At 35.8% G+C, this 26,330-nt stretch overlaps 1 protein-coding gene across 2 annotated transcripts in view; it reads right to left on the reverse strand.

Moving 5' to 3' along the window:
• METTL15 (methyltransferase 15, mitochondrial 12S rRNA N4-cytidine) overlaps positions 1-26,330 on the reverse strand; it is a 138,447-nt gene that overhangs the window by 37,507 nt on the left and 74,610 nt on the right. For both annotated transcript variants that reach the window (XM_017852841.1, XM_017852833.1), the window contains exons 3-4: positions 14,348-14,539; positions 9,940-10,118 (exon numbers count right to left, since the gene is read on the reverse strand). In XM_017852841.1, coding sequence (XP_017708330.1) covers positions 9,940-10,118; positions 14,348-14,539 — 371 coding nt within the window. The remainder of the gene's footprint in view (positions 1-9,939; positions 10,119-14,347; positions 14,540-26,330) is intronic.

Genomic DNA, 26,330 nt, shown 5'->3' on the forward strand with positions numbered 1-26,330 from the left:
AGCAAAAGATACAATATATAATAATTTGGAAGTACTATTCTTAATTTTAGTAACAAAGTTTAAACACCAAAACTAATCTTTCTTCCATTATTCCCCTCCCAGCCCCAAAATATAATCTTTGATCTTTGTCAATCCATTAAAATTGGGAATTCTCTCTCTTTGACATTCTTTTAAAATAACTTGAACATTTTAAACTTTAAAAATGAAAGCATATGCTTGTCTTCAAAGAACATTCTGAAACATACAAATATAATAGCTGATGCGTGACACTACTACTTTAAGGAGTGGAGCTGCATACTGTTGATTCTCTCAGTATTTTTGAGTGAAGAGAACATGTTATTGTATCTACCACCTAGACAAGATCTGAATCCATGTAAATATCAAAAACAAGATAGTACAAATAACATATAAGGCTGCCTGATCTAAATTCTCAAATGGAGAGCTCAGATAAATATCTGCCACCAACTTGTTAAGCCTTCTGAATAACTAGTTATAGGAACAAATAATCTTTCTTCATTTTTAGCAAATGAAAAGGAAAAAAAGATGGCCTGGCTAGTCATATATATCTTCACAAAATTAATATCAATGTGAAAACTGCTGATGTGTCAAACATACAATGCCAGCAGGTCCCTCTAATTTTCACTTGCAGAAGTACTAAAAGTATAAAATAACAAGAAATGGAGCAATGAGGTAACAGGATGCATTTTCTTGTCTCTTTTTCCCTAGAAGCAGTCTGAAATTCATCCAGAATCAGAAGATCTACAGTACGTGGTTACTGTCCCAAAAATCTGATCCAGCTCAAGGTGACATTTAGAAAAAGGGATTCTAAGATAATGAGGAATTTCAGGAATTTGGAATTATAATAGGTCCTAAAATCGGACTCTGAACTGCCTGTCTTCTACTCTCCTCAGCCCCCTGAAATCCCACCTATTTCTTCATTTATTTGTTCATTCATCTTTTCATGTCTGCAATTCATGAGTTTCTATTAGTTACCAGGAACTCTTCCAAAAATAGGCATCACTTCTGCCCCTAAAAGGTCTAACTCAAAGGTCTCCTTGTCTATAACTTCTACTTGACCCCTCTCCTCATTAAGTCCTCTCACTATATTAAAATAAATTTCTCTTTTTTGTGGGTTTCCATACCTTTTTGTTCATGATTCCATTTTTTATGGCATTTATCACAAGATACAAAGTGCTGGAAGTATGTGATATCCTTGAAGACTGAGCTGTCAGCATTCTCCAGCAACACTGCCATACCTTAATCATAAGAAAGGGATCTAGAACAAAGTTATAATCAAAAGCACAAAGTGTAAAATGAGATTACTAGCTTCTAATCCCAGCTCTAGTTGAGAAGAGGAAAGTAACCTAAGCTTTTTATACTTCAGTTACCTCATCTGTAACATGGGGATAAAACCAGTACCAGCCTCATGGGTTACTGTGAAGATTAAGTGAGTTAATACAGGAAAATGATTTCACATAGTACCTAGTATTTGCTCAGTAAGTGGTAGCTAGCATTAGTATTTATCATTATTATTATCATTAAATTAGGGTTGGGCTACAGTCAGTTGCGATTAGAACATTCCCTGCTCCCTATCTGGTGCTACAAACTAAGAACAGCTAGACTTTTTTAGGAAAAGTTATTCAGGTTTTCTTTTTTTTTTTTCCACATTCCATTCCCTTCTGAGTTCACGTACAGAATGTCTTTTGAAAGCATTACTTATTAAAATAAGAAATAAAACATGAGTTTACTTAAGAAATGCCATTTGCTAATTTAGTTGGCATGTCACTATATACACAGTGTGTAATAGACTGAATTTGAGAAATTTGAAATGACAGAAGAATAAGTGTAATTTTCATAGCAGCGGCAATGACAACTATGATATATTGGCGATGGCGAGCCATCCAAATCCAACTGTAGGTTTGACCATACCATTTTCCATCAGAGTGATAACTGAACACTAACACTTTTCCTTCCACTTCTTAATCAAAGCAATGTTAGTGTAAAGAGTACTTTTTGAGAAAAATGAAGGAAGCAACATGTAGGTTATTAAACAATAAAAGGATGTCAAATTATCTTGATCAGGAATAAGTTTATGTTCCAACTAAAATGACAATGACTATTTCTTAATAAATTTTATTATTTTATTTTCTTATTTTTGAGACAGAGTTTTACTCTGTCACCCAGGCTGGAGAGCTGTGACACAATCTCAGCTCACTGTAATATCCAGCTCCCGGGTTCAAGTGATTCTCCTGCCTCAGCCTCCTGAGTAGCTAGGACTGCAGGCATGCGCCACCACACCTGGCTAATTTTTGCATTTTTAGTAGAGTCAGGGTTTCACCATGTTGAACAGGCCGGTTTCGAACTCCTGGACTCAAGATCAGTTTGCTTTGGCCTCCCAAAGTGCTTGGGGTATACAGTGAGCCACTGCACCTGGCATAAATTTTATCTTATCATTATCTTTTATTTTGAAGGTTCTCTCTGGATTAACAAAATTATGCTGAAAACAGATGATGGTTTCAGATACAGGTTGAGGCATGAGCCATCAATGCCACTGTGGAAAGATATACCTTACATGTCCCAGTGCAGAAAAAGATAATTATTCTTCTCCTTCCTACAAGTAACATAACTCCTAAGGGAAAAGCATCTTGGAATGAAATGATCAATCTATCACAAATCACACTATTTGGTTATGGACAGGAAAACAGAATTGGAAATGGAAGTCCACACTCAGAGTTCCAACTACCGCATTCCTTTATTGTCTGAATTACCTTAGTTCTGAATACAGAGGAGCAAAAAAAAAATGCTTACAAGAACATTTGCATTTTAAATTTCACAGATAACATTCCTATATACCATCTCATTTATTAGTCATAGCAAGATTTGTTATTCCTATTTTCCAGATGAGGAAATTGAGGGTCAGAGAAGATAAGTGAACTTACTCAAGTTCACAGAACAAGTAAGTGGCACAACCAGAAACAAAACTTCAGAATTTTTGATTCCATGTCCTGGAGAGTGTCACCTATTCCTCAAGCTGTTTTAATTTATACTGAAGACTTTGATGCTCAGGTTGTCTCCCTCCTCAACGTGAAGGAAAAAGTACAGTTTATCCTCAGTAACACCTAAGAACTTATATGTTTGTTCCCTTGAATTTTCATTTTTACTTTGGCTGGGAATGTACGCATCTTTTATTGATTTATTTTTTCAGCAAGCATTCATTGAGCTTTGGCTATGTACCCAGTTCATGAGTCAGAATAAAGGTTACACAGAAGTTTCGGGAAAGGAATCAATCTATACATTTAATCAACATAAGCCACAAATATCTAAAAGTGTCTCCCCTTTTTTCTCTCATTCAAATAATTATATTATAAGCCTTCTGTCACTTTTGATTGTTTAGAGATCAATTATCTATTTTATCAATTATTTCATTTTTATTTAATCTAAATCTCAATGATCTGAAAAGTGATTGGTATACTTCTTTGATTTTTAACATGAGTGAGCTCTGAGACTACAAGTGAATTTCAACATTGGTTTAAGCAAAACATAAATGGCATGGTTATGTTTATTAAAGAAAAATAATGATTATTATCATAACTATTATTTGTCTCCATTTTAAGATGAGAAAGATGAGGTCTAGAATTATTCAAGTTTACACAAACAGCAAGTTGAAGAATCAGGACTTGAACGAAGATGTTTTCATTAAACTAGTTAGCATTTAACTGGTAATTTCCTTGATGTAACCGGAGAATGAAAAGAGCGCTAGAATATGAAAAAGCTCAAATATAAAATATGGGCAGCCAGCCTCTTGAGGAAAATACCCATATTTCTTTATTCAAAGGGATGTCTAGAATCCACCTCATTTTTAACACTATGCAAAACATCAATACGTCAAATACATCAATTCTGCAAAATCCAGACCACGGCCATTTTTTCAAAATTAAGTGTATAAATTTTCTTTCTCCTGAAGAGATCAAGAATTTTTATATATGTCATTCATCATATGAATGATTTTTAATTAATAAAAATTTCTATCAAAGCATCATTATTCTTCACAGCATTCCTAAAGAACAAGATAGGAATTGCTATCATTTCAACTTACAAAGATGAATAAAGTACTAGAGGGCAATGGAGTTTTCCTAACTTACCTGCATATGTTAGTGTTAATGTTGTGGGGGACGTAGTAGTCATTTTCATGCTGCTGAAAAAGACATACCCAAGACTGAGCAATTTACAAAAGAAAGAGGTTTAATTGGACTTACAGTTCCAAATGGCTGAGGAGGCCTCACAATCACTGCAGAAGGCAAGGAGGAGCAAGTCACCCTTATGTGGATGGCAGCAGGCAAAGAGAGCTTGTGTTAGGGACTCAGGTCTCCTGAGAGCCATTCATTATCACAAGAACAGCACAGGAAATACCTGTCCCCATGATTCAGTCATCTCCCAGTGGGTACCTCCCACAACACATGGGAATTATGGGAACTACAAGATGAGGTTTGGATGAAGACACAGAGCCAAACCATATAAGAGGACATTCGCTTTTTATGACCTACAAGACTGAACATCAATTTTTAAAATTAATGTTGAAGTTATTTTACTGAATCCAAACATTCTAAAAGCAGAGCTTTTCTGACTGAATGTGCATTTTGTTAACTGTATAAATTAACATTGAAAAAGTATTCCCAGGAACAACTGCTTACACCTGTAATCCCAGCTACTCAGGAAGTTGAGCTAGGGGGTTGGGGATCACTTGAAGCCAAGAGTTCGAGACAAGCACGGGCAACACAGGGAGACCCTATTTCTAAAAATAAAAGTTAAAAAAATTAGCCTGCTGTGATGTTGGGCACCTGTAGTCCCAGCTACTCAGGAGGCTGAAGTCAGGAGGGCAGCTTGAGCCTCACAGCTCACTGTAGCCTTCAACTATGATTGCTCACTGCACTCCAGCCTGGGCGCAGACGGTAACCCTGTCACTTGAAAAAAAGGTTTTTAATAAAAAAATCTTTAAAAATGTATTTACTAAATACCTTTCAAGTGTTAAACATTAGGCTAAATGCTAGGACACAGTGATTAATACAAAAGTCACAGCAGCACTTATAATCTTGGTGCTTATAGTCTGGAACAGTATTGTCCAATAAAGATGTAATGTAATTCATGTTATTTAAAATTTTCTATAGCCACACTTAAAAAGCAAAATATTAATTTTAATACCATATTTGACCCAATATATCTAAAATATTACCATTTCAACATGTAATGAAGATAAAATTATTTTTGTAATTTTTTTTTTCAAACTAAGTCTTCAAAATCTGGTGCATATTTTAGATTCATGAAACCTCTTAATATGGAGTAACTACACTTCAAGTGCTTTATAGCCAAATGTGGCTGTTGGCATTGGTGTTGCACAATATAAATCTAAGGGAATATTTAAATAGTAAGCAAGCAATAAGATATAGCACAATAAGTGCCAGACAAGGGAATGTAGTGCAATGGCAGCACATAGGAGACCATCTCAACTAATCTGAGTAGGGTTGGAAAAAACTTTGTGAGGAAGTGGCATTTCAACTGAGCTCTAAAGGATGAGCTGAAATTAGACAGAGAAAAGGGTAGGGGTAGGGCAGGGAGATGAGAGAACAGGAAGGTCAATATTCCAGGCAAAAGGACATCCAAGGCCTGCAGGTGAATGACTATGGTGTGCTGGGAAGACTACAAGAACTTCAATATGGCTGGAACAAAGACTATTATGTGGAAAGGGGAAGATGAAAAGACAGGTAGGAGTCAGTTCATGGAGGAAGTTGCAAACCATGTAAAGGAGTTATGCTTTTATTCTAAGAAATCTATCCTTTCTAAAGTCTCTAGGCCTGTATTATATTTATGCAACTGGCAACTTCAGGCTGAAATGTGCTCGTCGTCTTCACTGGAATACAACGGGGAGTAAGAGAGATGAAGATGAAGAGGCTAAAGCTAGATGACCATTTATTAGAGGTGATGAAGAATCTAGTTCTGGATTAGATGAGTCCTTTAGGCCATTTTCATCTCTTAGATTTTACAACTCCAACTCTTTAGCTAGAACATTAGAATAAACATTATGCTTAATAAAATGTGGATTTGTTATTTATGAATCACTTTTGGAGGGAACACTGTATCTAACACTGCATTTGTGTTAAGTATTTATATTAAGATTCATGGCTGGTAGTTCTGAATAGTACATGTATGAACATGTGTGGTAGTAAGAACAGTGAAATCCTACAGGTTGTTTTTGGAATTCTCTTGTAAGTTGCTTATAAATTACTGCTTTGATAATTTGCAAAGTAATTCACAATGCTTGGAAGTGCTCTGTTCCAACTTGGAGCCTTGAACCTGTCTTTTGGAACTCCCATGATATGGAAGAGTACTGGAACTGTAGTTATTTATACCAGCAAAAGGCACCAAACTTTAGATGTTACAATTTACAACTTAATCATGTGACTGACAGGATCCCACTGAGGGTGTGATTCCAAGTGTGTTGTTCTTCCTTGTCCTACTGAATTATTAGTTTTTGAAAAGCAAAGAAAGTGATTTATATTTCCATCAATATGGATTTTAATATGTGTCAGGAACTGTGCTGCATATTTCCTAGAGTGCTTGATAGTTTTGAACATATTTAGTATGAATTTATCAGAATCAGAAAACACATTTAAATATAGTCATTGCATATTATAGCTTGCCAAAATACATATTTGTTAAACAAAGATACTGCTTAGGAATTGTACTGGGTTTATAGAGTCCCCCACAATTCATGTCTACCCAGCACAATTCATTTCTACCCAGAACTTATAAATGTGATCTGACCTAGAAATAAGGTCTTTGCAGAGGATTTCAAGTTAAGATGAGGATATATTGGATCAAGTGTGGGTCCTAAATCCAACATGACTGGTGTCCTTATAAGAAGAGGGAAATCTGGGCACAAAGACAGATGCCCAGGGAGAACGCCAAGCGACTATGGAGGCAGAAACAGTGACAAGCCAAGGAACACCAAGGATTGCTGGCAACCGCCAGATGCTAGGAATAGTAAGGAAGGATTCTCTCCTAGCTCCCTTCTAACATCTTGATTTCAGACTTCAAGTATCCAAAACTGTAAAAGAATAAATTTCTGTTGCTTTAAGGCATGAAGTTTGTAGTACTTAGTAACAGCAGCCCTAGGAAACCCATACAGGAACCTGTGCCTTCCAATTACATCTCATATTTTCTTTATGTAGTACCTCTTGATTTACTGGACTTGACAGATTTAACCCTTTTCTCTGTTAAACAAATTGTGTGAGGGTTGGATTCTATTCCTTGGATTCTCTGGTACTTCTATACAGTTCTAGTCCCATCAAAAGAGCTGTGCACTTACAGCCCAGAATGTTCACTGTTATCATTATGTAATTTAATTATATATTACATAAACTGAGGAAATATGAATGCAAAAGGAAAGACAACTGCAGTGTCCAAGAAAACTAAGTTGGAAACTCTTGTTAAAGGTGAATCACTTAAAAAAATTCAATCAAATTAGGTATGAGTGAGGCAATTGTAAAAGACTAAAATGAAATCATGAAAATCTAGACAAACTTCTCATTCAGATGGATTTGCAAATGCCTTTAAAATCTTACTTCATTATACTAAAACTATAACCAGAACTTATAGGACATATGCCATGAGTGTGGTTTGTTAAGAATGAATTTTGTGGAACTGCAATTAAAACCCAAGCATACAAATATATGTAGATTTGTATAAGTTCTACACATCTCTGCTTTTATCAAATTTTCTATTGACCATACTATCACAACTCTTGATTACAATAAAAAGGAAAGAGAATTTTCACTGTAAGTACAGGTTATTACATGATGTTTTAATTCAGTTCCCTGACTGTATTATCTATTAGTCTATAAACTTTGTAAACACAGAGGTTATATCTGATTAGCTCCTATTTTAACTTTAGTGTTTAGGATAGTGCCTATATAAAGCAGCCTCTCTCAAAATATTTTTTGAATAAATGAGCACAAAACGAAAACACATTTTGTTTTCCCTTTTCCAAAAAATCATACTATCATTAACAAAGTTGTATTATTACAGACTGATATTTATGATATAAAAATGGACTAATTCCAGATAACTCAGTGTTTTAATGGCACTTACTAAAATGAGGTTTTATTTACCATATATGAGTATTTTCACTTTTACTGTATCATTTCTCATAGCTCTAATATGCTTTTCATATCATAATCTTTCTGAAAGTACTTAAGTTGTTCCTATTGTGCACCTTCACATAATTTCTACTTAATGCCAAAGTGTTATTTCTGCAAGTTTACAAGGTAGGATGCACAGACAGAAAAGGTAGCTTAAAGGCAGATTCCCAGTTATGCCTCAAATTCATGAGCTTTCAAATTCTAGATTACTATTGCAAACTACTCCTCAAGCCTCAGTTTCCTTAGTAATCAGAAGAGGTTTTCTGACTAGACAATTTCTAGGATGCTCTCCAGCCCCAACCCCTCATTTTCAGCACGAATTTTAGATTTGCTTATAAATAAAAAGTATCGCTTCTCACTGCTTCTCTTTCCAGTACGGGAGACAGAAAATAATACATAGGTAAAGAATTACAGAAAGGATATGGTGGAGACATGTTAGTGAGTACGGAGTGGTTAAAGGAACACCAGACAGAAGATGACTTTAATATCAGCATGCTGGTATAAACTCTTTTTCAGGGGGGAAGAAATGAAATATTTTATGTTCATATAACCACAAGAATTCTCCTCTTAAACTTGCATAAAGAAATCTCAATAATAAGTTCGAAGGGCCCTGAGATATGTGACTTAAAAAATTAAAGGCTAGCCAACTCTTTATATTTCATTATAATAACTAGGTAGAATATAGTCTTATTTAATTATATCATAAAACAATTGCTATGTGATCTGTAAATACTAAAGATCTAAATGAATTTATAATTAAGTTTTACTTTTTAAACTATAGATAATATTAAGAAAGAGACAGCCAATATCAGGTTCTATTTATAAGTTACACAAATATTCCTTTTTAAAAAACTTCTTAAAATTTACTTAAGTAATTTAATAGGAACCACTGGAAACAAATCTTAATACATTTGGTAAATAAAAATGATACAGGTTTTCAGATGGTCCAACAAGATGAAGAATTTATCATTGGAATTCTGTTAAATAACTGCAAGAGTTATATTTTTGCCTCGGAAAACTTTCATCATGGAACACAGCTGTGAAACAACTTTGGCTTCAAACAGAAAGGCTATAATAAAGCGCCTCCTAGCTAGAGTTAGGTTCAAGAGGTTTATGGTGGTGAATAGCAAAATAGCAGAAAAGATGAAATGTTTCAATAAGCCCCTCAGGCTGATTTAGTTAGCATTCACAAAGTGGAATAACCTATACATCATATACCCTTTGTTAGTAAGTTGTTTGGAATAGATATATGAGTCACTGGATTTTATTTTAGCATTTGGGCAATGCAATTCTCCTTTTGCCCACAATATTAAAACGCAGAAATGTGAAACTAAGAGAAGTAACATCAGATCTTATACAGGGTGCTTATCAACATTGTGATGGATCAAGAAATCCTTTCACTCATCATTTCATGTTTCACCTTGGTAGGCACAAATGATAAATTATCTTGTGTAAAATAAAAATCTACTATTATACAAATTAGCAAAGTACAGTATATTTTTTAAAAAATTGTATTTGGGGGAGAGGTTTTGAAGGGGAGAAGCTTGCACAAGCAAAAGAAAGCTGACATTAAATAAAGATAGGCAAGATTCTATCCTGCATGATTTCAAGTACAAATGAATCCCTCTGGGAGTTTGGGGGATTAATGCACACATACATGTGCATGAGTGCACACACACAAATACATGCACATATGTAAATATAATTTTTTCTCTTAGACACTGTTGAGAATTAATGAGGCTACCTGCAACGATGCTGGCAAGCTGCTGGGTTCTGGTGATGGGGTAGATGCTGCGTGCCTGAACAATGGCTGAAGCAATTTTCTTGGCATGCTTCTCCTCCCCATATGTTCTTAGGATAGATGCAAGTGCCGGTTGATCTAAAGCATTCACAACATCAGCAGCAGTGGGCATGTCAGGGTACCTACGCACAAGAAGAGCCAATTAGTTCACTGACATCAGTTTTCATTGAGAAGAAGTGAAACTTCAGAGTACTGAGACATAAAGTCAGACATATACACATGGTCTAGGAGAACTGAGGTTTTAAAGTCAGAGACTGAAACACTAAACAAATGAAATAGACTTTCTATTTCAAATACCCATCATTATGGCAAGTGGTGATGGTTTGTAACATTCATCAAGGTCAAGGCAGCAGGAAGTTAAAATATTATAATAACCTTAAACTTGTAATTCACAAAGAAATGTTTATTGTTCGTGTGTATTTTCTCGAACTAAAACACTGAAAATGGTTAGATTTAAGTTGTTCAAAATTTAAATTACTGCTTGAATGTTTTTTTCAGTATAGAAGATACAAGGTTTGCTGATGATATTTAAACAAGTCTGAATCTCAATAACTTGACTAAATCTGAGGCTGTAAAATATCTGATTACCTGTGGAGACACAAATTAAACTTAGAAAATCTATTAAAAAAAAAGATACTGCTGGTCAGTTTCCCTCACAAAAACTCATACAACCTTAATGGCAATAATGCATATTATTCAAACGTTTAACAATATTTGGTCATTCATCCATAACAAAGGTCACCACATGACAAAATCAGGTAATCAATAAGCAGTATTGAACAAGCCTAGATAGTAATTTTAGGTGGAGGAGGAATAAAAGTTACCAACCTCTGGTCAAATAGAATAAATTATAGTCAGAAACAGCATTTACTCTGTTCAGACCATTCCTGTTTACCTTAGGGAAATGGGCCAAAGAATTCTAAGTGATGAGCTAATTGTGACCTTACATATTAGAAAAATAGCTTTGCTAATGGTGCAGTTACTGCTCTTACAGTTAAGATGTTGGATTGATTGTTGGTAACATACTGTGAGGATCTGTAAGTAACAACAGTATGGTAGCTTTAAGAACTGAGGGTCCAACCAGAGTGGGGTTGCCAAGAAACACCTGAAACTCCCCTTAAAAATACTAAAATATACATTGTTAACATGCCTAGTGCCTCCAGGAGAAAATCTTTTTGCTGTCTTTGGCTTGTCCCTAGATTTGTCATGACTTTCATCTCTTCTTATGTCTCTTTGTCTCTTTTTTTCATCCATAGCTTGTTTTTCAGATTTTCTTTCTTTTTTTTTTTTTTTTTTTTGAGATGGAGTTTCACTCTTGTTGCTCAGGCTGGAGTGCAATGGTGGATCTTGGCTCATTGCAACTTCCGCTTCCTGGGTTCAAGCGATTCTCCTGCCTCAGCCTCCTGAATAGCTTACAATAATCGTTTTTATGTCAGTCTGCCATTAAACTCACAGAACAATGAATGTCTTATAAGGTAGCCCTATTTCTATCTCAGTATGCTTTGCTTCTTCAGCTTTCAGGATGAAGATCTGGTCTTTGGAGTTCAACTGATCTGGATTAGAATCCTGGCCTTTCTACTCATATTGAGTAAGATTTTTAATCTATTAGAGCCTCAATTTTTAACCTGTGAAATGAAAGTAACAATTATTAACTCACAGAATGGTTTGGATAATTATTGGTGCACACAATTGTAAAACAGAAATATAATGCCTACAATATAAAAGATGCTCAATGCATGCCACTGTCCTTTAGATCTTCCCCATTCATAAATTTGCAAAGCATAATTTGTGGCTTAAATGACAAAATCCCTGCTAAACCTGACCTATTTGTGAATTCAACTGCTCAAACCACTGAATGAATGAATGAGTATCTGAATGAACTGTGTTAATGACGTGAAATTCAGAAATTTATCTATGGGATACAGTCCAGTTTTATCAAGAGAATTTTATGATGAGTATAGATGTACTTAGCAGTTTTTAATGACATTTTTCTATCTTTAAGTAAGAAAATTAAAAAGCATTTTGTTCAACACACATAATTTTACTTTAAACAAGTAATTGGACAATACACATAATTTTATTTTACTCTTATATTAACAATGATTGATGGTGTAGAAGTTTCCATAGTGCTACAGTGCAAAAGGTGCAACACTGGAAGGTTTGGCAGGCTGCTAGGCAGCTTCAGAATAGGCATTCAGGTGGTAAACGAGTCAAGACCCAAGAGCTGCCCCCCAACTAATAGATTTGATCTTGTCAGTCCTCCAGAGTTCACTGACTTACAGTGACTAAACTTAGAAAGAAAATATAAACACAAGTGATAATTACCTTCTAGTGAAGACTATAACTGCCAACAGAATTAGACTCTCAAATTCTTGAAGCTATGAATTTCTTTCTATGGCTTCTACATGAGAAACCTTACTATAATCTGAAAGCTGCTGTTGAAATTAGAATCAGCAAAGAATAAATTATGTTTTTTAAGACTCCAGTGTTAAATGACAAGTGGTTAAGGAAGCCTCTTGCATCCATCTTCATCACAGGGATAATCTCCCTTCAGGAACTAAGAGGCCATATTTTTTGGCCTGGATTAGCCAAGGCAAACATATACCACTTGGATTAGCATTGCACGTGTTTGAATATATGACTTTTCTTCTTCAATGAATTCATGTGAATCAACTCCCCCTTTTCAAATGTTAACTACTTTCTTAGAGCTGTTAAAATCTTTAAGTTAACAGTCTATACCATCTACCCGAAAGCCATTCAACATTTTAAGATCTATTTACTCAATTCTAATTTCATCCATTAGGTATTAATTTAAGAGTTTAATTCTCAGTGTCAACGTTATTTTCAAGCTCTTGGGAAAACCACAGGGACCCTGATTCACAAACTACAATTTGCTGGTAAGTCTTTAAATTAACAGTATGGGATTTACTACTAGTAACTAGAAGTTTGGTTCATTGTATTTCAGAAATTGGCTTGATGTTTTATTACCTCTGCACAACCACCTCCATCTCCACACATGAGACTATATTTCACGTTTACTATTAGTTAGTTGTTTTTAAAGGATTTTTACTATTTTCTTTTATCATTACATTCTTCATTCTGTGAATGCCAACAACATGTGCAAAAGAAGGTATAACATTTAGGAACAACAGAGTCCCAACAAATATAGGTCACAAGCCAAGTTAACAGGTTGTATCACAACATAGGGGAAAAGGCTATATGTGAATAATTACAACAAAACAAAGCAGTTTGTGGTGGGGCATGATATGAGAGAGAAAAACCACAGTTAAGTTTTACAGGTATAGCCTGTCCATTCCCTAGGTCAGTATTGAGAATAGACACAGGTCCTAATCTAAGCTTTTAACATTAATTTAGACAATTAATATAAAGAAATTGTTGGCCGGTAATGGTGGCTCAGGCCTATAATCCCAGCACTTTGGGAGGCTGAGGCAGGTGGATCACATGAAGTCAGGAGTTCGAGACCAACCTGGACAATATGATGAAAATCCGTCTCTACTAATACAGAAATAATTAGCCAGGCATGGTGGTACATGTCTGTAATCTCAGCTACTCAGGAGGCTGAGGCATGAGAATGGTTTAAACTCGGGAGGTGGAGGTTACAGTGAGTTGAGATCATGCCACTGCACTCCAGCCTGGGTGACAGAATGAGACTCTGTCTCAAAAAAAATAAAGAAAGAAAGAAAATAATTTTTTCTGTATTTTCCTAGAATATGATCATTTTTGTGTTATTTAATCTATTTGAATAATGGAGAATAAATGTTGGTATTTCCAGGAAGAGGAGGTGTAGAGGATATCTTATTATAGTACTGTGTTTGATATCATATCATAAATTACAGTTTTTCTGGAGAAGGTTCAAACAAAGTGATTGTATAAGACAAGACAAAACATACTTACTGACTCTAAGATCTTGCCTTTTTTTTTTTTTGTATTCTAAAAGAGGATGCCTTAAATATATATAGTTCTTTTTGCTTCTCACAAGAGGCATAGTTGGGCATAAATAAAAATGAAATCGTTATTGCAGTATCGTGCTATTTACTGATACTGGTTAACACTCTAAAACCCATATTGCATAAGTAAAAAAGATAATCAGTATGAAAGTTATACTCTTCACTATTTTGTGTAAATGCAGTAATTGTTTTTCTTTAAAAATCCTAAATCCAGAGAAATACTGATGTGTATAATGAGTATCAAACAAACTGATTTATTATGTATTGGTAGTTTTAGGTGTAGGCATGTAATGGAAATTCTGTAGTCTTAAAAAAAATAAATTCAGAGTGTTTTTGACAAATTGATTTCTTGTTGTGAGAAGAAGTGCTTTATGAATACTCACCTGCCACCATCCATTCTCATGTCCAAGGGGCCGTCTTTCCGAAGGGAAAAACCTCTTTCAGGAGTATCAAGTTGCATGGAGGAACACCCAAGATCCATAAGAACTCCATCAAAAGTTCCTGGCTGCACCCCAGCTTTCATTAATAAGGCTTCTGCCTGGCTGAACTGGCCCAGGATAGCTCGGATTTGTTTACTGTGAGTAAACCCAGGAGATAGAGAAAACACTTCTGTCAGATAAAAGTCTTTCTAAAGTCTATGATCAATGGAAGGGAGCACATTCTATTATTACATTATTTAACTAATATTTATTTACCGAGTGCTTAGTGTTGTATAAAGACATGGATATGGAAACCATACATCTTCGGTCTCAAACACCAGAGCTGGTTTAATGGAATTTTATTACTGCTGATAAACACAATTTATTGTATATCTTTGTGAAGGGATACAATATATTCATAAGTTAGAAAAATTCCTTTGTCAAACCAGGTCTTTCATATTTTCTTAAAAAATTCTTACATCTATGGGTAAAGAAAGAAGCATATGTCATTCTATCAAAAAACTAACAAGTAAGCCAATTTAAATACAGTAAATAATATAATATAAATCATAAAAAAGATGTCAAATATGTTCAAACCAATGATTTTAGCTTTCTCCATGTTTTTCCTATAATTTAGAATATGGTGCTATGCAGCTATAAACTTGAAGAATGAAACTATGACTAAAATAAATGACTTCTTGCAGAAGGGATTATCTCTCAGCAGGGATTCTGAAGTGAATGGAGCATTCAGAACCAACAGACAGGCAGGAGTTGGGATCACCTCGCAGCTATACTAATTTTTCCTACATATAGTGAGATGCTGCCTTCAGGGTTCTTTAGAAGCCTTAAGGCAACTAGCATGAATTTTGGAAGGTGAATGAGAAGAGAAAATTGGGCAATACTCTCAAGACGTCATTCCCTCTGTCTTAAGGTGGGTAGAGTGAGTTTGGATTTCAACAATGTTGGATAATTTACATTTATGATATTTACTTATATGTATATTGTTTAAGGTGAACTTCACAGCTCAATAGTAATTTTTTAATAAAATTCCAATGGAGAAAGTAACTGAATATCTGCTATGGGTCAGGCATGATGTTATTTGGAGTGTACATAAAGATTAATAAAGCATGACTTTCTGTGCTTTGAGCTGAGAGGAAAAGATGTACAAACAGTTTACAAAATACTCTGATGGGTGCCACTAACAGAATGATGAACAAATTGCCCTGTTCTTATTTGGAAAATAAAAATGCTAATACTAGCACTGGAAACACAGAAATAACAGAATCTTGCTATTGAAAGGCAACTCACAAGTCAATTATTACTATCACATAATTGATATTTGAATTTTTCCCCAATCCAACATCACTGCTGGGTGAGTGGACAGAAAGGAAAGTCATTGTTTTAACTACCTCCTGCATATACCATTAGTGAGAGAGGGCGTCCCATTCTAAGTTTGTGAAGAGGGGCAAACACAGGATTTCATTTGACCCAACACTGGCCAGATGAAACAAAAGTTTGTTTTATTTTATTATTTTTTTTAAATTTTATTTAACTTTTAAGTTCAGGGGTACATGTGCAAGTTTGTTATATAGGTAAACCTGTATCATGGGGGTTTGTTGTACAGGTTATTTCATTACCCAGGTATTAAGCCTAGTATCCATTAGTCATTTTTCCTGATCCTCTCCTTCCTCCCACCCTCTCCACTCTGGCAGGCACCAGTGTGTGTTATTCCCCTCTATGTGTCCATGTGTGGTCATCATTTAGTTCTCACTTAAAACCACGAGCATGTGGTATTTGGTTTTCTGTTCCTGCATGAGTTTGTTAAGGATAATGGCCTACAGCTCCATCCATGTTCCTGCAAAGGACATGTTCTCATTCTGTTTTATGGCTGCTTAGTATTGCATGGTGTAGATGTACCACATTTCTTTATCCAGTCTACCACTGATGGACATTTAGGTCGATTCCATGTATTTGTCATTGTGAATAATGCTGCAACGAACATACGTGCACACGTGTTTTTATAATACAACAAGTTACACTTCTTTGGGTATATACCCAGTGGTGGGATTGCTGGGTTGAATGGTATTTCTGACTTTAGGTCTTTGAGGAATCATTACACTGTCTTCCACAATAGTTGACCTAATTTACACTTCCACTAACAGTGTATAAGCATTCCTTTTTCTCTGCAACCTCGCCAGCATCTGTTATTCTTTGACTTTTAAATAATAGCCATTCTGAATGGTGTGAGGTGGTATGTCATTTGTGGTTTTGATTTGCATTTCTCTAACGATCAGTGATGTTGAGTTTTTTTCCACACGGTTTATTGGCTGCATGCAAGTCTTCTGAGTCAAAAGTTTATTAATCACATATATTCCCCTCCCAGCCAAAGGGAAGAAGCCATTACTTGCCATACAGGGTCACATAGGGGTTGCACTCAGGAAGAGAGTGGAAAATCAGGGGCTGTGAGAAGCAGATTTTAAGAGGTTGGGTTGCCCCCTGGTTCCCAGAATAATGTGATTGGTTTGTTTGGATAATCCCTTGAGCTGGCAGGAATTGAACCTGCTAATGAGGGATAAGCAAAAATTATGCCTGATCCCTTTGATAGAAAGGATTGTTTGGCTAGGTAACCTTATCTGCAACAATATAGTGGGGAGAGGAACTTGTGGCTAGGCTATTTGAGAAAAAATTAATTTCTTTATATATATTAAAAGCATAAATTATAGCTCCTTCCACACCATCACAATGGTGCACATGGGTGTCCTGGCTGATGCTCTCAAGAGCATCAACAATGCCAGACAGAGAGGCAAATGCCAGGTTCTTATTATGCTGAGTTCCAAAGTTATTGTCCGGTTTCTCACTGTGATGATGAAGCATGATTACATTGGCAAATTTGAAATCACTGATGATCACAATGCTGGGAAAATTGTTGTGAACCTCACAGGCAGGCTAAACAAGTGTGAGGTGATCCCTCATCACTAAACAAGTGTGGAGTGATCAGCCACAGATTTGATGTACAACTCAAAGATCTAGAAAAATGGCAGAATAATCTGCTTCCATCCTGCCAGTTTGGTTCCATTGTAATGACAACCTCAGCTGGCCTCATGGACCATGATGAAGCAAGAAGAAAACAGAGGAAAATCCTGGGATTCTTTTTCTAGACATGTAATACATATTTACAAATAAAATGCCTTATGAACACACACACACACACACACATGCATTGTCTCTCTCTATATATATATATACACACACATATATGTTTACACATACATATACACATATATGTGTGTGTATATATACACATATAAAATGTGGAGAGTACATATATATGCACACACACATATATACATAGTGTGTGTGTGTGTGTGTGTGTGCGTACATACTGCTGGTTCTGGAGAATACTGATAGACATAATATCTCAGGTACTATTTGATATTAATATAAGAGTAAAATAAAATTATACCTGTTTTCTAGTGAACTCCACTTAAGCAAAACACTACTTTCCCCAAAAGTTAAGGAACACATAATAACTGGGCCTTAATCTGGGGTCTTACACCACAGTCCTTAGTTCACATTTGAACATTTTCAGTAACAGGAATTCACTACTGTTTTGTTAAACAGTTCTTTTTTACTTGATAGCTATTTTATTGCTACTTGTATAACTTTTGTCCCTAGTATTCCCCTATGTCAAGCAAGTTGAAAACCTATTCCCCAGAGCAGCTGTTCATACATGTACTGTTAGCTACTGTAAAGGATATTTGTTAGCTACCTTAGTTTCCAATCTGTCAATTCCAAAAGGAACTCATAATTTCAGTTAAATATTTTGAGAAAGATTGATCATATCCATGATAGTTTATACATCAACTTGGCTAAGCTTTCATGCCCAGTTATTTAATCAGACCCTAATTTATGTGTTGCTGTGAAGGTATTTTGTAAATATGTGTAATATCTACAATCAGCCGACTTTAATTAAAGGCAATTATCCTTAATAATGTAGATATGCCTCATCCGATCAGCTGAAAGCCCTGACGTTTCCCAGAGGAAGAAGAAAATTCTGCCTGAAGACCACGACATCAGCTTCTACCAGATAGTTTCCAGCCTGCTGGACTGTCCTACAGATTTCACATATGTCAGACTCTGCAATCAGGTGAGTCAACTCCTTGAAATAAATTTCTTCATGTAATAAGATATCATATATATATATATATATATATATATATGTGTGTGATACATATGCATTTATCTACTTCCTATTGATTCTGTTTCTCCTAGTAGTCTGACAGATACAATATCTCTACTCAAGAGGTAGATTTTTTATTAGCTACACTACTTTGTGTACATTATCCGAATGGCCCACTATAATTGGTTCAGAAATTGGCACAAGTCACAACTCTGGCCAGTGAGATATAAGAGATACTTCCTGGGGTCAGGGGAAAGAAGATTCTTCTTTTTTCCATCAAGCTACTGGGGAAAGAAGGTTTTTCTAACACTTACTTGATATGAAAGAAGCAGCACATAGCTCTGATGACTGCGAGTAAACCAGCAGCTAAATTGTCCCAAGGAAGGAGACAGTGGCAGCCAATTTTGGCCAACATTATAGAAAGCAAAGTAGAGAGAAAGATTAACCAGGCCACTGAATTGAGCCTCACCTAAAATACAACATACTCCTGAAGTTTTAAGTCATAAGAACCCATAAATTATCTTTGTTGCTGAAAACAGTTTGATGGGTTATTATTTTACTTGTAATTAAAAACATGCTAAGTACTATAGCTCTCAAGTTCTTTAAGTCTTCTTTACTCCAAACCAGGGGTGTACAATCTTTTGGCTTCCCTGGGCCACTGGAAGACGAAGAATTGTCTTGGGTCACATATACAATACACTAAGACTAAGGATAATTCATGAGCTAAAAAAAAAATCACAAAAAATCTCATAATGTGTTAAGAAAGTTTATAAATTTGTGTTAGGCCACATTCAAAGCCATCCTGGGCTGCATGTGGCCCCTGGGCTGCAGGTTGGACAAGTTTGCTTTTTTTTGTTTTGTTTTGTTTTGTTTTATTATACTTTAAGTTCTAGGGTACATGTGCATAACGTGCAGGTTTGTTACATATGTATACTTGTGCCATGTTGGTGTGCTGCACCCATCAACTCGTCAGCACCCATCAACTCGTCATTTACATCACGTGCGTTAGTCCATTCTCATACTGCTATAAAGAACTGCTCAAGCCTGGGTAATTTATAAAGGAAAGAGATTTAGTTGACTCACAGTTCTCCTGATTGTAACGAAACTTATAATTATGGTGGAAGGCAAAGGGGAAGCAGGCACCTTCTTCACAGGGTGGGAGGGAGGATGGAGTGAGTACAAGCCAGGGAAATGCCAGATGCTTATAAAACCATCAGATCTTGTGAGAGCTCACTCACTATCACCAGAACAGCATGGGGGAAACTGCCTACAAGACCGGATTCCTTCACCTGGTCCTGCCCTTGCCAAATGGAGATTATGGAGATTACAATTTGAGGTGAGATTTGGATGGGGACATAGAGCCAAACCACATCACCATCTATATTTTGTTTCTTTAGATATACCCTGTAAAAAAAAAATCTTCTCCATGCTGGCTGCTCTTTTCTGAATGTGTTCCAGTCTGCCTATGTCCCTAGATCTGAATTCCATAATGATCAGCAAGAATAAAGTAAATTCTTGCTCCCCTTGTTCTAGTTATATTAATAGAGCTCAAGATGAAATTAGTTTTAGAATTTATTTGACACTGTTGACTTACACTGCCTAAATCCCTTTAGTCTTTTTCATGTACACTGCTGCTAAGCCTATTTCCTCCATACTGTACTTGGGCAGTTTTGCTATTTTTTTAATGTAAGTACAATTTTTGGCTTATGCATTTTCTACAGTCCTTTTAGGATTCACAGATTATCTTCAACTACAAAAATCTTCTTCATACTGCAGCAAAAGCCTATAACAAATCACTACTGTCCAGTCTTAATTCCTTAGACATTATAGCTATTATCCTGCTTACAGCTAATGTACTTGTAAAATAAACATAAGATCTTATAGAGGATGTTTGCATTCTTGGATGTCCTCAAGCTTAGCTGTTTAACAGAAAATATTCATATAGTTTCATAACTCACTATGAGTAAATAACGAAGTTGTAATAATCATTGTGGTACAAAGCTCAACATTATAATGTACAAGTACGAAAGTATAAAAAAAAGTTATGTACCACCACAAAATAAATGTGTTTAAGACAGTTTTCTGATGCTATATCAGTTATGTGTTCCTAGAATTGAATTGTTCTCAGAGTAAAGGAAACATCCATGAAGTTTGCTGACCAGTTGTTAAAAAGTCAGCCACAACTTTAGACTCTGCTCTTTATCTCATATATGCAATTATGTTAAGGCTAATTTTCCTAGATAGGCAGATTACATGCCCATTTTTCCCTCACTCACTCCCCTTCCATTGCTCTCTTCTTTCTTTTACTTCTTCCTTTCCTCCATTCTTCATTTTTCCTTTCAAGCTTTAATTTTCAGTATTTTTGCACGTGCATTTAACAAGTGTTAAAAGTAACAGAAAAGTATCATCCTATGTTCTCCAGGATGTAAGCAGAATGTTGCTTGTGATCCAGAACACCTGCTAAATGAGAAAGCTTTCTCAATCCAACCCCAATAAAAGTAAAGGGACGCAGCAGTAGAATGCAAACAATATCTTGGTTGTAGGCAGCCATTTCTGAGGTTCTCTGACTATAATAAGTATTGCTAATCCCGACACTGGCAAGTCATTTCCACTGGTAGTACAAGTTATGAATCTCTTTTGCTATAAATGACTAAGGTGCTCTAGTATATATCTAAGACTGGTGATGTAAGAATGGCTACCACTCACTGTGTACTTATTAGAATTGAACATGGAACATGGAACTTCATCATTCTTCTAATGGCATACAATCTAATAAGAGGAGTTAAGAACAAATAGCTTCACAAATTATAAAGTCAATCCACTCACAAGGTTGAGCATCCTTTAGTTAATAAGTGCTCATCCATCTTGGCTACAGAAATCCAAAATTCCCATGGTTTCTAAGGTGCTTGATATAAAAGGGTACTTTTGCTGTCCAGGAATAAATAATTTTGTTTCACGGACAGAAGACTTACTTATGTAGAATCACAGCTACTGGATAAAGCAATTTAAAAATATAAAATCTGTTCCCAAATTTTCAAGAAAAACTTTGAATTTGGTACTAACTTTCTGAGAGAGCACAGGAAGAAAAACATCTATTATGTTTATCCTACTAGGATGTAACACTCTTCCAGCCTAACCAATAGTATTAAATAAAGGCTTTAAGTAATTATATATCTTTAATCTCACATACAGTAATGAATACTAATATAATATGCAAACAAATGTAGAATGCAGACATACTCAACTGACAAAAACATAAAAATGGTCCATGAAAATAATTAATAATGATGGTCATGATTCTCTCTGGATCACTTAATTTTTGCTATGTAACAAACTACCCTAAAATTTAGTAGCTTCTGATTCTATGGGTCAGCAATCTAAGTTGGGCTCAGCTTGGTGATTCTTTTGACAGTGGGTTGACTGAGGTCTAGTTGGTTCCACATGGCCTCACTTACACATCGGGAAGTTGGTTGGGGTAAAGATGATGACTGGACCATATGTCTCCAGCATTTAGCAGGTTAACCCAAGTTTTTCCAAAAAAAGAATGTTCTTGTTTCAAAAGTAGCAATGCAGGGCAATTCCAACGCACAAGAACTTCTAAAGTTTCTGACTGTGCCCTGTTTTCGAATATACTATTAGCCAAGGCAAGTCAAATAGCTCAGTTTAGATTCAAGGGCTATAGTAACAAACTTCACCTCTTGATGGAAAGCATTGATGGACATCATGAAAGGAATGCATACAGAAAACAGACAAATTCTAGGAAGCATTTTTGTAAACAATATATCATACTCTTTTCATATTTAGCAGTTAATTTGTAATTAGGAAGGAGAAAGTGTACTTTTTTTCCTCTAATCTAGATTCGCTTCTGCTGATTGAGACTTTTTATTGTTATTGTTATAAGGTAGCTTCTTTTTAAAAGCATTAAGAGAAACATACAGTGTTGGTTGGTGATTGACAGTACAACTCATAAGTAGACTTAAGGGCAAGGTTCCAGTGCCAGAAATATAAATCTGGGTAGAAACAAAACAGAAGTCTGTGGCAAAGGGATCTGTCAAAGGCGAATACGTGATAATCTGGGAGAGAGCAGTATGTTAGCAGCAAGGGTTCTATAAGAAGATAATGTGTATAGACCTAGTCATGTTAGCAACAAGTAATACTTTGAAAGCATTATCTTTACTAACCATTGTCCTTCCTTCCCTTCAAGAAACATTTTTTAAAAATTGATTTAGTCATTCATTTGCAGCTCACACATTGACTTTAACAAAATATATTTTATAAATAATAAAACACAATTATATTTCTCTGTCTCAGTAACCCTTTTAAAATTTATTCAGTGAAGTAATCTTTCCCTGTTCTGGAATAACAATCTAGCAGGTCCCAAACCTTTACCACTCACTCATATGTAATAGTCCCATGGCCACTGAGTTACAGACACAGTCAGCTCAGGAGTTAAGACTGTCCAGTGCTCAACTATAAAAACAAACAACAAATAAATATTTACTGAGCTACTACTAAATGTCAGGCACTTTTCTAGCCACCTGAGATACAAAGAAAATAAAGTACCAATGATTGTAGAACTTATATTCCAGGAAACAATAAAAATCAATACATTTGGAAACATCTATTTCTGTTTACAGCAGTTTAACTTGATCAGACCAACTCTTCAACAGAACAAAACTAGAAAAGCTAGATAAGACAATTATAATTACCCATTTGAAGGAATCAGAGAGCTATAAAAACAGCTAAGACCTGAGGGAAAAAAGAAAAGTGAAAACAGGTGAGCCCAACATTGGAGCAGGTATTCCACTAATGTCCTACTTATTTGCAAGTGGATGCTGAGAGCTGAAGAAACCAAGGAGAACTTTCGGTGGCTTCATAGGATACAGGAGATAAATATTAGAGTTCAGGACCCATCCACGTGGATATGACCAGGCAACAGCCCCAGAATTTCAGTTGGGGTGCTAAAGGGCTAAAACTGGGATTAAACTAGTAGAAGGGTCAACAAAAAATAGATCATTATACAAGTACTGAAATTCAGTTTCCAATCAACTCAAGCTTTACTGCATTAGAGGAACATAGTCTTAGATGAATTGCCTGCCAGAAGTAACATTAAGTGGTATCTGGAGGAAGACACCTTCAAGGCTCTCAAATTATCTCCATAATTTTTTAAAAACAATGTGTGAAATAAAATAAAAATTACTAGACAGACACAGGGATAAGAACACATACCAAGCTTAAGGAATATATGATAGAAAAGGACATACAGAATACAGAATAGAGTTATCAAAATGGACTATAAGATAACTGGTTAATATACTCAAGGAAACAGAGGACAAACTAGATAATTTTATCCCAGAAATGGCTCTATAGAAAACAGTTAAATAAAATAAAAATCAGACCAAATGGAAAACAGAAAAGTATAATAATCAAAATTAAGAATTCAATAGATGCGCTTAAGAGCGGCTTACAAATAGCCAGAGAGAATTAGGAACATGAAAGACAGTTCATTAGAAACTATTCAGATTGAGGAAGAGATTGGAAATAATTTGGAAGACACACACACACACACACACAAAAGAGCAAAAGAGACATGGTGAGAGAACTTAACATACATATGACTGGAATTCCAAAAAAAAAAAAAGGAAATAAAGAATGGAGTAAAAGCAATATTTAAAAACAATGGCCAAGCTTTCCAAAATGATTCAAGATTTCAAACCACAGATTAAAGAAATACAATAAACTACAAAAAAGATAAACATACATACAAAAGCAAAAATGCAAAACTAGGACCATCATAGTAAAATTTGAAAAGACAACAGGAAATAAAATTACTAAGGAACAGCCAGAAGAAAAAAGATACATTACACTCAAGGGAGCAACAGTCAGAACTAAAATAATGGAAGCCAGAAGACTAACAATCAAATTTCCATCAAAAATTAAAGGCAGATAGAGATATTCTCAGCTAAAGGAAATTGAGTTAGTTCACCTGCAAGAGACCTATATTAAAAGAAATATTAAAAACAGTTTTCTTCCGGCAGAAGAAAATAATCACAAATACAAACAAAGCAATGAATAACCGGGAAAAAAAGCAATGAAAAGTGTAAATATATGCTAATTTCAGATTAATACAGACTGTACAAAACAATACTTTTTTGGGAGATCAATACATATGTAGAATTAAAATATATGGTAGTGGCACAAAAGGAAAGAGTAGAATTAATGTAGTTAACATGATCCAAGGTCCTTGCAATTACAATGTCCTGGAGGACGTAAAATTACTATTTACTAATTTATGTTAGCCTTTCCTTTTTTGTTTTGTTTTGCTTTGTTTTGTTTTTGAGACAGAGTGTCACCCTGTTGCCCAGGCTGGGGTGCAATGGCGTGATGTCGGCTCACTGCAACCTCTGCCTCCCGGGTTCAAGCGATTCTCTGCCTCAGCTTCCCGAGCAGCTGGGATTATAGGCATGCACCACGATGCCCAGCTAATTTTTTTGTATCTTTAGTAGAGATGGGATTTCAACATGTTGGCCAGGCTGGTCTTGAACCCCTGACCTTGTGATCCGCCTGCCTTGGCCTCCCAAAGTGCTGAGATTACAGGCATGAGCCCCTGCACCTAGCCATGTTAGTCTTTCCTAAGACAATCATGTGGGTTGTGATCACCAAAGAAACCTCAAAATGAATAAAATAATGTATAACAAAATAAGAAAGCAGATGACGAAATGGACTAATTTTTAAAAGACAATAGAGGAGAGAAAAAGGAACATAGAATAGCTTGAACAAATGGAGAACAAACAGAAACATGGTGGGTAGATTTAAACCCAAATACATAAGAAATTACACCAAGTATTACTTAAGTAAATAATTAAAAGACAAAGGAGTATCAGATTGAATTTTAGCAATCAAATTATAGACTGCCTATAAATAACACAATTCAAATGTTAGTATCAAAAAAAGGTGAAAGTAAGAAGACAGAAATAGATGTCATGCAAATATTAAACAAAGGAAAGATGGTGGAGCTACACTATTATCAAAATACAATTCACCAGGTCATCATAACCCTGACACAAAATTCAAGAAAGACATTACATGATAAACTAAAGGTCAGTCGGACACAGTGGCTCATGCCTGCAATGCCAGCACTTTGGGAGGCCGAGGCAGAAGCATTGTTTGAGCCCAAGACTTTGAGACCATCCTGGGCAACATGGCAAGACCCTGTCTCTTTCAAAAATACAAAAAAATAGCCAGGCACGGTAGTGTGCGCCTGTGGTCCCAGCTACTTAGGAGGCTGAGATGGGAGGATCGCTTGGGTCTGGGGAGCGGAGGTTTCAGTGACGAGCCAAGATTGTACCACTGCATGCAAGCCTGGGTGACAGAGCAAGACTCTATCTCAAACAACAAGAACAACAAATCTAAAGGCCAATCTTTCTCATGGATAAAACAAAGTAATGAAAATTAACGGCCGGGCGCGGTGGCTCAAGCCTGTAATCCCAGCACTTTGGGAGGCCGAGACGGGCGGATCACCAGGTCAGGAGATCGAGACCATCCTGGCTAACATGGTGAAACCCCGTCTCTACTAAAATACAAAAAACTAGCCGGGCGAGGTGGCGGGCGCCTGTAGTCCCAGCTACTCAGGAGGCTGAGGCAGGAGAATGGCCTGAACCCGGGAGGCGGAGCTTGCTGTGAGCCGAGATTGCGCCACTGCACTCCAGTCTGGGCGACAGAGCGAGACTCCGCCTCAAAAAAAAAAAAAAAAAAAAAAAAAAAAAA

Source organism: Rhinopithecus bieti, unplaced genomic scaffold (genome assembly GCF_001698545.2).
Source record: "Rhinopithecus bieti isolate Rb0 unplaced genomic scaffold, ASM169854v2 scaffold_1624, whole genome shotgun sequence".
NCBI lineage: Eukaryota > Metazoa > Chordata > Mammalia > Primates > Cercopithecidae > Rhinopithecus > Rhinopithecus bieti.